Consider the following 12,547-nt stretch of genomic DNA (forward strand, 5'->3'; position numbering starts at 1 on the left):
ACAAGGTATCTGACAAAGGGGCTTGCGCTGTTCTTGGGGATAGGATGGAGAACACATTCTTGTAGAGAAGCTTCATGGATGTCTGATTTTCTGATTGTGGATCCCCCCACACACACACCTGCAAAGATCATTGACTTTTTTAAGCCTCAGTGGAAGTTTTCTTAGGATTATTGTTGTGGAGCTAGAAGGGATACTAGGTGTCCTATAGTCCACAGCTCTGCCCCTCCTCCTCAATTTTACAGATGAAGAAACTAAGGCCAAGTGATAGTACCATAGATTTAAAGTTGCAAGGGTCCTCAGAGACCTAAAATAACCCCCTCACCTTACAGATGAGGAACAGCCTAGGGAGGTCTGGACTTGCCCACAGCTTGTAAATAATAAAGTTGGAACTAGCAGAATAGGTGGCTCAGTGGATAGGGTGCTCAGTCTGAAATCAAGAAGACCTGAGTTCAAATTTGACCTCAGACACTTACCAGCTAGTTGACCCTGGGTAAGTCACTTAACCTCTGTTTGATTCACTTTTTCTCAACTGTAAAATGAAAAGAACAGAAGCACCTGCCTCCAAGGGTTGCTGTGAGGATCAAATGAGATATCTGTAAAGTGCTTAGCATGGTGCTTTGCTTGTAGTAGGTACCATATAAACACTTATTATCTTCCTTTCCCCAAAATGACCAAAGAGCATCGACTAATGGATTAATACAAACTTGGAAGGAAGTCTATAACGAAATGATCCAGAATTTGTCTTTGACCACATATTATCTGACGTTTTTATTAATGATTTGAATTAAGGCTAATAAACCTTGTGTTACTGCAATTAATTCAAGTCACCAAATGTAAAAAGTCAGAAATTAGTATTATTAGTGTTAATCTAAGTTGCTAAATGCCAAAAAGTGCCATGAGGTTAGTATCTAATGTGCAGATGACTATAAGAAATATCTGAGGGAAACTGAGGGCAACGAAAAGACTAGAAAACATGGCAGATGGGAATCCATTGAATGAAGGAGAGACATTTAGCCTGGAGAACAGAAAACTTAAGGGCAGCATGTTAACAATCTCTAAGTATTTGAAGGGTTCTCATGCAGAACACTGATTAGACTTGTTTAGACTCTGCCCCATGAGGCAAAAATAGGAGCGAGGGGGAGAAGTTGGAATAGCTACGTGGCACAGGGGATAGAGCACACTGGGCCTGGAGTCAAGAATACCTGAATTCAAGTCAGCTGCAGATACTTATTAGTGGGGTGACTCTGGGTAAGGCACTTAAATCTCTATGAGCCTTAGTTTCCTGATTTGTAAAAATGAGTAAAATAACAGCTCCTATCTCCCAAGGTTGATGTGAGGATCAAATATGATAATAATTGTAAAGTGCTTAGCACAATGCCTGGCACATAGTAAACACTATATAAATGTTAGTTGTTGTTGTTGTTATTACAATATAAGAAAAATTAGAAACAAAATAGAACTAAACCTCAGGAAGTAGTGGGTTCCCCATCAATGAAGGTCCACAAGTAATGATTGAATAACTGCTCATCAGGATTGTTATAGAGGGGATTCTTGCTTCAGGTATAAGTTACACCAGATGCCTCCTAAGTCCCTTCCCACTCCGAGATCCTGCAATTTTGTGAAAATGCTATTGATAGATTTATTCAATGCAAAGATATGCCTCATCTTTAAAAAGGGGGGGGGGTCTGAGGGAATACGGTCATGACTGCTCCAGGCTAGATGGAAAAATGTGAGAGTGGATTGAATTTATAGACTCCTTTCTTTATGTCTCCAAAATGTTTTTCCTGAGTAACACAAGCATAGCCCTAGAAGCAGTATAAGGAGCAAGGAGTGTGACAGAATATCATTCTGTGTCCTAAAAGAGGATGTCTCAACCTGCCGCCCTGTCCACTGGGAGGCTCTGTAGGACTGAGGAGATGTGGAGAGCAGTCCAAAGACAAAGTCATCAGCAGCAAAATCTACTTCTTTCAGGCTCAAAGGGAGAATGGGAAGATGGCCCTTGGGTTTGTGTCATTCTCTCGTGTGAGAGAGGTATATGTTACCTTGAATTTAGATTTCCTCATTCTATACTCAGCGCTGGTCATTACTGAAGGAGCGTTTTTGAACTCAGAGAGTGTAGCAGCTCTGTAGGGGATGGCCCATTCTAAGGGATTATTTTTTCATTTTATTACTATGCTATTTTTCACTTGGAATGAGATTGCTTAGTTTATCTCTGGCTGGGGACACAAGCACACCAGTGCCAGCTATAAACTTCTGAAGGATGCTGGGTTCCTTGTGTAATGGAAGAATCCACGTGTTAAATTAATGATGAGCTATGCCACTATAGGAAGGTAGGTCTGGGTATTTCATTACCAAAGTTCTGAAATCACCTCCCTCACTAAAGGGCAATTTCCCTGTACCACAGTCCCACAATAGGAACCTCAAAGATGATTCAATAGCATTCATTCATTCCATGAGAATTTATTTATTCAGGGCCTGGGAGGTACTAGGGACTAGAGACTAGGGATGCAGAGACAGAAAGGAAATGATGCCTGTCTTCAAAGGGCTTACATTTTACTAGAAGGGAAAAACATGTTCATATACACTGAGAAGTTGCTGCAGATATATACACAAAGTAAATCAATAAATTGGAGACAGAGAGGTTAACCACTGAGTATTTCAGTAGAGGCCTCCTGTTGTAGGTGGTGCTCGAGCTGGGTCTCGGATGGAAATAGGGATTGATTCCAAGGGCAGGAGATGAGGAGGAAGAGCATGCCAGGGAGCAGTTTGTGTGAGGCAGAGAAACAGGGAAAAGAATGTTCTGTATGGATCATAGTAAAGAAGCCACTTTGGTCAGGACCTAGGGGGCTGAGGAAGACGAATGTGAAATAAGTCTGAAAATAGATCTTGGAGCCAGATTCTGAGGTGGTGTTTAATCTCAGAATGGAGGACCCACTAGAGCAAAGGAATAAGATGTTGAACTTTAGAAATATGACTTTGGCAGCTGTGTGGAATGTGAAATGGAGAGGAGAGAGCCTAGAAGTGGGGGGTACCAATTATGAAGAAAAGGCAACATTGTTCTTCAGTGGAATTGGTCATGTCCACCTCTTTGTGACCCCATTTGGTTTTTTCTTGGTAGAGATACTGGAGTGATTTGCCATTTCCTTCTCCAGCTCATTCAAATGAAATTAAATGACTTGCCCAGGATCACACAGCTAATAAGTATCTGAGGCCAGATTTGAACTCACAAAGATGATTCTTCCTTACTCTAGGCCTGTCCCTCTATTCACTGTGCCACCTAGCTGCCCCATAATGCAACAGAGATATGATATGGGCTGAACCATAAAAGCAAGTGTATTAGGAAAGGATTGGTTGCAACAGATGCAGTAGAACAACAATAACAACAACAACAACAACAACAACAATAATAATAATAATAATAATAATAATAATAATAAATAGACTTTAAGGTTTATAAAGAAGTTAACAAATACTATCTCATTTTATCTTCACAATAACTCTGAAGGGCAGATGCTATTATTCTCCTCATTTTATAGGTAAGAAAACTGAGGCAGATAGGAGTTAAGTGACTTGCCCAAAGTCACACAGCTAGTAAGTATCTGAGTCTGAATTTGAACTTGTCAACTTGACTCCAGGTCCAAGGCTCTATCCACCTTGCACCTAGCTGCCTAGAAGAGACAAGACATGGTAACTGATTGTCTGGGCTGGAGTGAGTGGTGGTACAAGGGTGAGGCAGGGAATAAGGAAGAGTAAAAAGTCAGTGACACCTAGGTTGTACACCTAGGTGATGTTCTTAACAGAAATAGCAAAGGGTTTGGGGAAAGGATAATGAGTTCCTTTGGGGGCATATAAATTCGAGATGGCTATAGGATTATCCTGTTATAAATGTTTTATAGGTAATTCATGATTAGTGTTGGAGGTTAGGGAAGAGATTAGGCTGGGTATACATATACCCAGGAATCATTTGCTTAGAGGGTGCAAAGGAAGGGAATAAATGTTATTAGGCACTTTACAAATATGATGTAATCTGATCTCATTTAGAGATAAGACTAGGACTGGAAATATAGATCTAGAAGTCATTTGCTTAGAGATGTTGCTTCTTTGTAATAACAAGGCTCTCTTTTGAAATGTTCACAAACCATCCCTTTAATAGAGGGCTGGTCACCCATGGAAACTGAGCAAATTTCCAAAATGGCAGAGTAAGAGTAAGACAGAAAATGTCGCAGGACAGAATCCTGGAATACATCCACACATAGAGGGCCAATCTGGGTGATGATCAAGGATGGTAAAGTTTATCAAGGCTGCTGCGAAGATCAAATAAGGTAGCATATGTGAATATCTTCTCTATACTGTAGAGTGCTATACAAGCAAGATATTGCTAAAGGTTCAATAACAAGGCTTGATAGATGATGAAAAATCCTGGAATCTTCTCAAAGCATTAGGATATTTGTTCTCAGTATTTTATGTGCTAGACTTAAAGGCAAACTTCATGTTCTCTGTAAATAATCCCCAAAGTTCTTCATTTCAGCTGCCCAGATCTCACTCTCCTCCGAGGACTAAAAGACAGTACTACTCCCCACCTACTCGCTTTGGAGAGAACCCTGATCACTCAGTGCAGAATAGACAACATACAAACAAGATGGAGCTGGGAACCCAGAAAGCAGAGGCAGTTTGAACTCAAATACTCCACCAAAGCCTATGCCCACTTGGTTAACAAACTGAGAAGAGTCAGAGAGAAAATTTTTCTCCTCCATATGTCGTTCAAAGGTGAATTGACCACTAAACCTCTGAGGGAAGTAACATGGCATGGTGGAAAGAGATGTAAACTTGGGGTCACAGAATCTCAGTTAAATCCTGGCTCTTATGTCACTTAAGCCTTAAATGAGTCATGCAGCCTCTCTCAGCTTCAATTTCCCTATCTGTAAAATGAGACAGTTGGACAAGGAGACCTCTAAGGTTCCTTCTAGCTCTAAATCTACGATTTTTCTGGAGCTATGACTGAGTGTCTGGCAAGGAAAAGGTCATGGGTTCACAAATGCTCAGCTGCCATCTTACAGAAGATGAAACTGAGACCCAGAGAAGTGATAGGATTTGCAAGTACATGCAAGTGGTAAACAACAGAGGCGCAATCTGAACCTGGCTCCTCCGACTCAAAGCCAGCATTTTTCATGATATCATACTGTCTGAAAGTCTCTATTTCTTTTTTTAAATGTTATTTATTTTATTTTGAACTTATGAAATAGAATAATCATTTTGATAACATAGTAGAATAAAAAAAGATGATTCTATATGAAACTGCAAATCTATTATGTAAAACTTGCTATTCCCTTTAAATAAACAATAAAGTTATCATGTAACTTTGTTTTTTTCTTTTTTCTTCCTTCCAGAGAAAGAACTGATAAACAGAAATATGTATAGAATGATTTTACATACATATATACACATATACACATACACAGACACATGCATATATATACATATGTTTATATATATATATATATATATATATATATACACATATGTTTATATATATATATATATATATATATATATATATATATATATTTGTGTTTAATGGTAGCCATCTCTCTCTTTTTAAATGACCCACATATGGACACCCCTCCGAAATGCTTGAAGTAGGAAGAGTCTATCTCTGCCATCATCATTATTGCTTCTGTATGCTTTTGCTCTCTCTGTGGCCCTCTTTGCTCCACCAAAGTTCCCAGCACTCTCAGGCTCTGCTCCCACCCCTCTTCTTTCTCAAAACTGGTTTTCAAGAAAAGACAATACACTCAAGCTAAACTTAAAATGACAGAACTATTGCATTACCTTTTCCAGGAATATTTCTATTTCAACATGGAACATAGAAAATGTTTTGCTTATAGTATGTCATAATGATGATGATGATAACAATCATAATGGCTGGCTTTGATAGGATGCTTTAAGATCTACAAAGCACTTTGCATCATTATTTAATTTTATCTGCACAACGTAAGAAGTAGGTTTTATTATTATCCCCATTTTACAGATGAGGAAACTGAGAGAAGTAAAGTGGCTTGCTTAGGGTCATACAGGCAGGATTTGAACACAGGTCTTCCTGATGACAAATCCAGTCCTTTGTTCATTACGTTGCTTAGCCACCTATTAAAGAATGCCATCTCTAATTACAGACTTCCTTCAAGTCCCAATTAAAATCTCACCTTCTACCATAAGCCTTTCTCCTTCCCCCTTAATTCTAGTGCTTTCTCTGTTGATTATCTCCAATTTTATCCTGATATATAGCATTCGCACATATTTGTTTTCATGTTCTCTCCCCAGTAGACTGGGAACTCCTTGAGGGCAGGGACTGTCTTTTGCCTTTCTTTGTACTCCCACTGCTGAGCACAGTGCCTGGCACATAGGAGGCACTTATTCTATGATTATTGACTGACTGAGGCAAACAGCTTGGTCAGGAAGCAGCATTTGGAAAGACAAGGGATCATTTCTCTGGTGCTCTCCTTCCTCTTCTGCACCTCCAGGTTTCCTTGGCTTCCTTTAAGACCCAACTAAAATCTTACCTTCCCCTAGAAGCCTTTCCCAATCCCTTAATTCTAGAGTCTTCCCTCTCTTAATTTTCCCCTGTTTTCCTGTATATAGATGGTTTGTACATATTTGCTTATTGTCTTCCCCGTGAGATTGTAATCTCATTGAGGGAAGGGATTGTCTTTTGACTCTTTTTGTATCCACAGTGCTTAGCGAAGTGCCTGGCACATGGTATGGGCTTAATAGATGTTTATTGACTGATTACCATCATTTAGGATCATACTCCTGTCTCAAGATGTACCTGATACACAGTAGACACTTAAATACTTATTGACTAATGGATGCCCCTCAAAAGGTACAAACACAAAGCTGTCTCTGGGTCTGTGGGTCTCCGTCCAGCTCTAATTGGGCAATAAGCCCCTTAGTACTCTGTCTCCACCAACAACCTGATACTCTGACCTGAATACAAAAAGGCTTATCATTTAGGGTTGGAGTTGGAGTTTCCTGGGGAATTATTCCTATCAGACTCCAGGGTTCCAAAGAAAAAACCACTCAGTTCAACACCCAAAATGGTTCTGGCTATGGATAAAGCATTTCCAGAAAGCCAACCTACCTTTTTCTTGTCTGCTCAAGGCTAAGAGCACTAGTTTGGATACCAATGATGTGAGGGAAAAAGCGAGGAAGTACTTACCAAGCCAACTTCTGTTTAAATACACTGACACAAACACTGGAGGGACTGTGAAGAAATCTACTACTGAATTCACTTCCAGCCAAAACCACAGCTTATCGTTGGCTGCAATAAACTGGGGGAAAAGAATGGAGAGAAAAAGAAACACATGAGAGGCATTGGGGCTGGTTTTAATCTCTACTGCCATTTCCAAAGGGCACACTTGGGGAATTTACAGAAGTGGCAGTTAAACAGTGGGTTCGCCTTGCCTCGAAGACACAGTCTTCTGTATGAGCTCTGTGCCAGTTCAGTCCATGGAGAGGGGCCAGGCCATATATGGTATATGACTGCTGAGAGTATCATGGGCTAACTTGCTTGTCCAACATCAGAGGGTCTTAGGGTCATAGCTCTATCATCTGAGCGACCAAAATCAAATCCCCTGAATTTCTAATTTAAATAAATGTATACAGTCCCACAGGCATACACATATACCAAACTCTTCTCAAAACCATTCTTTGAACTAGATCTGGAATTTCAATAGTATAAACAACTTGCATTGAGGGCATATGATGGTAAATGTTTAACAACCTTCTGACTCAGAAAAAAATGTATGCATGACATACTTTTTTTTTTTTGGAAATTGGGGTTAAGTGACTTGCCCAGGGTCACACAGCTAGTAAGTGTCAAGTGCTTGGTCTGAGGCCGGATTTGAACTCAGGTTCTCCTGACTTCAGGGCCAGTGCTCTATCCACTGTGCCACCTAGCTGCCCCTAACATAACTTCCTACAAGAGGATGGTTTTGATTCATCAGCGTCTGGGTTATGGGCCCAGCATGCTTCTGCTGGGCCACTCTGCTGGACTATATGACATACTTTTAAGTTTAATATGCATGATTAACATTTCTTCCATCACTTTCTTAAGTTGAGACAATATGCAAAACAATAATTCAAACCCTGATTTGTAGTGTTTGCTACTTTTGGAGGTATAAATGCTTCCACTGAAAATTTAACAATCAACTCTTATGGTCCCCACATACCCCTGTATCTTGGAGTCTTGGAGAGTCACCAAGGAGCACTGAGTGGTAAGGTGACTTGTCCAGTGTCACACAACTAATTCATATTAGAAGTGGGACTTGAATCTAGATCTTCCCGACTCGAAGGTCAGCTCTCTATCCACTGTCACTTTTCATACTGTCTCTTGGAATTAAACCTTGTTTATGTCCTATTCGTAAGAGGTGGTGTGGGGCAGAACATCTACAAAACAATATGCTACCATCATGGAGCTACCGGATGTTAACTCTGGTATTTAAAGTCTGCTGGGACACTGTGGCACATTAGATAGAGAGTGGGTCTCAGAGTCAGGAAGCCCTGGGTTCAAGTCCTGCTGCTATAATACAGTGACTGGGGAGCTGTGAGCAAGGCATTTAGCTTCTCAGGTTCCCAGGCAGCTTGCAGAACAGATCTAGATATGCACGGATAAAGGAAATGTCTACAACAGGAATTTGCTGCCTCACCCTAACTCTAATTCTGTTTCTAATCCTAGCAGTTACCATTTTTGTCATTATTGTTCATTTATTTAGTTGTGTCCAACTCTACATGACCCCACAGAGTGGGTTTCTTGGCAAAGATACTGGAGTGGTTTGCCATTTTCTTCTCTAGTGTGTTCTCATTTTAGAGATGAGGGACTGAGGCAAAGAGGAGTTAAGTGACTTGCCCAGGATCACACAGTTAGTAAGTGTCTGAGGCTGAATTTGAACTCAAGTTTTCCTGACTCCAGGCCCAATGCTCTATGCACGGCGCTATCTAGCTGCCCCTGTGGTTAGCACAGTGCCCAACATATAGTAGGTGCTTAATAGATGCTTGTTGACTAATCGGCTAAAAATAAAGGAGAATTTTTTTTTCCCTTTGAAATATTTGTTGGGAACAGCTTTATATGAATGATCAGGAAACAGATCAGCAATTAGTAGAAATACAACCAGTTTAACAGGTAACCTTCTCTTTGGACCTTCAATACTTCAGTGAAGGAACATTCAGATGGCAGAGGGTCCTCTCAGAGACTAGAGATTAGAATGCATAGAAACCTTAGCTGTACACCTTGGACTTCCTGCCCAAGAGGATAGAAGCCAGGGCTGGTGTCTCCACTGCCACTCCCAACTCCCCCTGCCCCCAATCCCTCCCCACCCACTCAGGCATATAAGCTTCCCAGATTCTGCCCATCCTGAGAGTAAGCATCATCCTCTTGTTACTTACCCGCAGGCCAAAGTAGAGAAGGAAGAACACGTTGAAAGCCATGTCGATCTGTAATGTGAAATCTTTGTAGAAATTCTGACAGGATTCTATTGGGCTATTAGACAAGGAGAAGAAAATGCAAGAGGTAAGTAAAAGGTATTGGGGCTCCACTTCTGTAAAACGAGGGTTCAGGAGAAAGGGAAGGGAACAAAACAAGTGTTAGACATTTGGCCTTTCAACCCCTTGGGAAATACAAGCAAGCATTGCCAACGAGTCTGTCCATTCAACCATTCAGTGTCTTTGCTCTTTTCCCCCCAAAGTCTGTTTATTGGTTGGTCGTGTTTCATTTTAATCATTCAAAGGTTGAGCTAAAAATCTAAAGAGGATCATGCAGATACCTCAGAGGAAGAACAAGCAGGAGAGATGGCTAAATTCCTTAAGTTTACATTAACCCTTAAAGAACTGACTTCTTTCTTTGGGAGAATACACACTAAAGCTAAAAAGAGTCCCTCACACCCACTAAAGCAGCTTAGGCATACATCCCATTTGGAATTAAATACTGCTGTTGTATGTGGGAAGGGGGTGGGTGCTTAAGTGATTGGGTATTTAATTTAAAAGGGCCCCAAAACATTCTAGGTAAGTGACCAAGAAATGATTCTCATATCTGTTCTAGGTAGTCTATGAACTTTTTCATGTGGCTCCCATAGCTTGAGAGAAAAGCCTAGCCCACAGAGAAAATTAAACCCCAACCACCCAAGACATGGTGAAATCTGAAGCAGTACTCTAAGGGTTAATTTTCTGGCATGCAGGTTAATTGCCTTTGTGTGTGTCAAGCAGCCAATGCCAACCCCCAGCACACTCTACTTTGGTCAAGAGTTGAAAAAGGGGCACTACTATACAAACTGGTACACGGCTTCTATTGGCTTTCCATCAAGGATATTAATCAATGGGAAAGTGCCAAGGTTTGTGCTGAGTGGGGAGCAGGAAAGCATCATAAGTGTCTCAAAGCTCTCGATGGAGGTAAAGAGGACTGCAATAAGGTCAACCAGAGGTCATCCTTAGGCCAGGATCAAATAGAGAAGAGGAAGATGGAATGGAGGAGACTAGGTGGGGGTATAGAGGGAAGGAGAAGCAGATTATCCATAGGCAGGAAGCAAAGTCAACATCTGGAGCCAGAAAATAGCCAGCTTAAGAACTGTACGGCAGAAGATTTCCGAGGATCCCCACTTGGGCAATCACTGAACAAAATACCAGTTAGTATAGTTGTACCTCTGTTAAGGTAAAGGCTAAAAGTTTTTTAACAGGCAGAAATCAATGCAGAACCAATATAAGGAATTCATTTAAAGCCAGAGAAAGTCAATTTGTGGGGCTCCCAGATCATCACACATGCACTTTTTTATCCATTCCCACTATACGGTACAAGTCCAACATGCCCTCTGTTGCCTTCCATGTCACAAATCAGTAGCAAACCCTCTGCACAGGCATTCAGAGTAACCTACAGTTACATTTAAAGAAGGCTTGGTGGTAGCATCAGAAAACCAGTGGACTTATTATCTCAAAAGTCCATAAAAGAAATGACAACTACTCAGTTTAACCAAGACAGGAGAATATGAGCAAACCCATCCTAGAAGATGAACAGGAAAGTCCTGAACTTCAAAAGAAGACAGGGGTAACAGGAGAAAAAAAAATATAATTGGACCCTGATGTTGGCATTCGCTACCATGCAGATCTTACAGAAAAAAAAATATAAGAAAATTTAAAAAAAAAACTTGGTTTTTCTATGTTGAAAACAAAAGACCAAGATATATGAGACATAACTTTATACATAAACCACTGGGCTTAAGAGTTCCCAGACACTGTATTTTTTATAGAAGGTAAGTGCAGGATCCCAGCATTCTAACACCCTACTGATCTTTAAGCCTCTGGGACACAAATGTGTTCCATTTCTCCATTAAGTGAGTTCATTTGGGGAATCTCTAATGGAGGATATTTGGGCACCATTTATGTGTGTAGGCAAGATGTGCTGTGTGTTGGAGGGGGGAGGATTTATTAAACTCATCTCATTAAGCAAGTGGGGTCTTATTTGCTCCAGAAGTGAAAGAACAGTGGATTGGGAATCAGAGGATCCTCAGTTCAATTCCCAGTGCTGTTACTTACTGCCTACGTGGCATTGGCCAAGTTAATTAACCCTTCTGATTAGCAGTTCATTAGCTAGAAAATGAAGGGATTGGACTAGTTGGCCTTTGGGGTTTCTTCCAGCTCCAAGCTGAGTTCATAGCAGCACAGATCGGGGTGGTAGTAATTCCCTATCTGCCTTGATACCTTGAGCGGGGCTGCCTAACATGTCCAGCCAGTTATTACTGTGGTCAAATCTATACAAGGCTAGAAGGGCAGTCTGTTCTCTACTTCGATGTCCCCTCTTTCCCCATGTTCAAGGAAATATTAGACAAATGATGCAAGAGTGACAGCAAGGTCCATTCCATACTGAAACTGATTCTCAGAATAGCTTTAAAGTTCAGAGACTCAGGTTCAGCCTAAGTTTCATAGCAATTTCGCAATACTGAATTCTGGCTCTGTCATCTTCCCTGAATCTTACTACTGTTCTGAGGGCATCAAAAGCAACAGCAGGAGGAATGATAAATGGAGGATATTGGGTGATGCTTAGATCACTCACAGAACAACCTAACTTTAAAAGGATTTCTTTGAAACTCTTGTGTCCATCACTTCTGATCTCTCCTTCCAAATATCTTGGAATTAATATTAACATTGCAACTAACTTACTGTGTGACTTTGGGAAAATCTCTTTACTTCTATGGATCTCAATTTCCTTATCAGAAAAAAAAATAAGTTTACTATGGTCCATTTCATTGACCTGATCCAACAATGTCTGAACTCTTATATAATTGAACAGTATATATTTCAATTAATTCCTTAACCCCTAGATTTTAACAGGGATGATGATGAGGTCAGCCAATGGAGACAAGGTTTGCTGACATGATGGTGGGAATTGAAAGGGTTGGGAGAAGCTAAGAATGATGGGTGAAGAGGTAGAAATAGAAAAGAATGTGCTGTTTTTTTCTACCCTTCTCTATTTGCTACAAAGACCCCAGGGAAACTTTCTAGTCTGCTT

At 40.6% G+C, this 12,547-nt stretch overlaps 1 protein-coding gene across 5 annotated transcripts in view; it reads right to left on the bottom strand.

The window, feature by feature from the left end:
- KCNMA1 (potassium calcium-activated channel subfamily M alpha 1) overlaps positions 1 to 12,547 on the bottom strand; it is a 909,315-nt gene that overhangs the window by 331,884 nt on the left and 564,884 nt on the right. For all 5 annotated transcript variants that reach the window (XM_078150867.1, XM_078150865.1, XM_021006026.2 and 2 more), the window contains exons 4-5: positions 9,439 to 9,532; positions 7,214 to 7,325 (exon numbers count right to left, since the gene is read on the bottom strand). In XM_078150867.1, coding sequence (XP_078006993.1) covers positions 7,214 to 7,325; positions 9,439 to 9,532 — 206 coding nt within the window. The remainder of the gene's footprint in view (positions 1 to 7,213; positions 7,326 to 9,438; positions 9,533 to 12,547) is intronic.

This window comes from Phascolarctos cinereus, unplaced genomic scaffold (assembly GCF_003287225.1).
Source record: "Phascolarctos cinereus isolate Bilbo 61053 unplaced genomic scaffold, phaCin_HiC Scaffold_3;HRSCAF=262, whole genome shotgun sequence".
Taxonomy (NCBI): Eukaryota; Metazoa; Chordata; class Mammalia; order Diprotodontia; family Phascolarctidae; genus Phascolarctos; species Phascolarctos cinereus.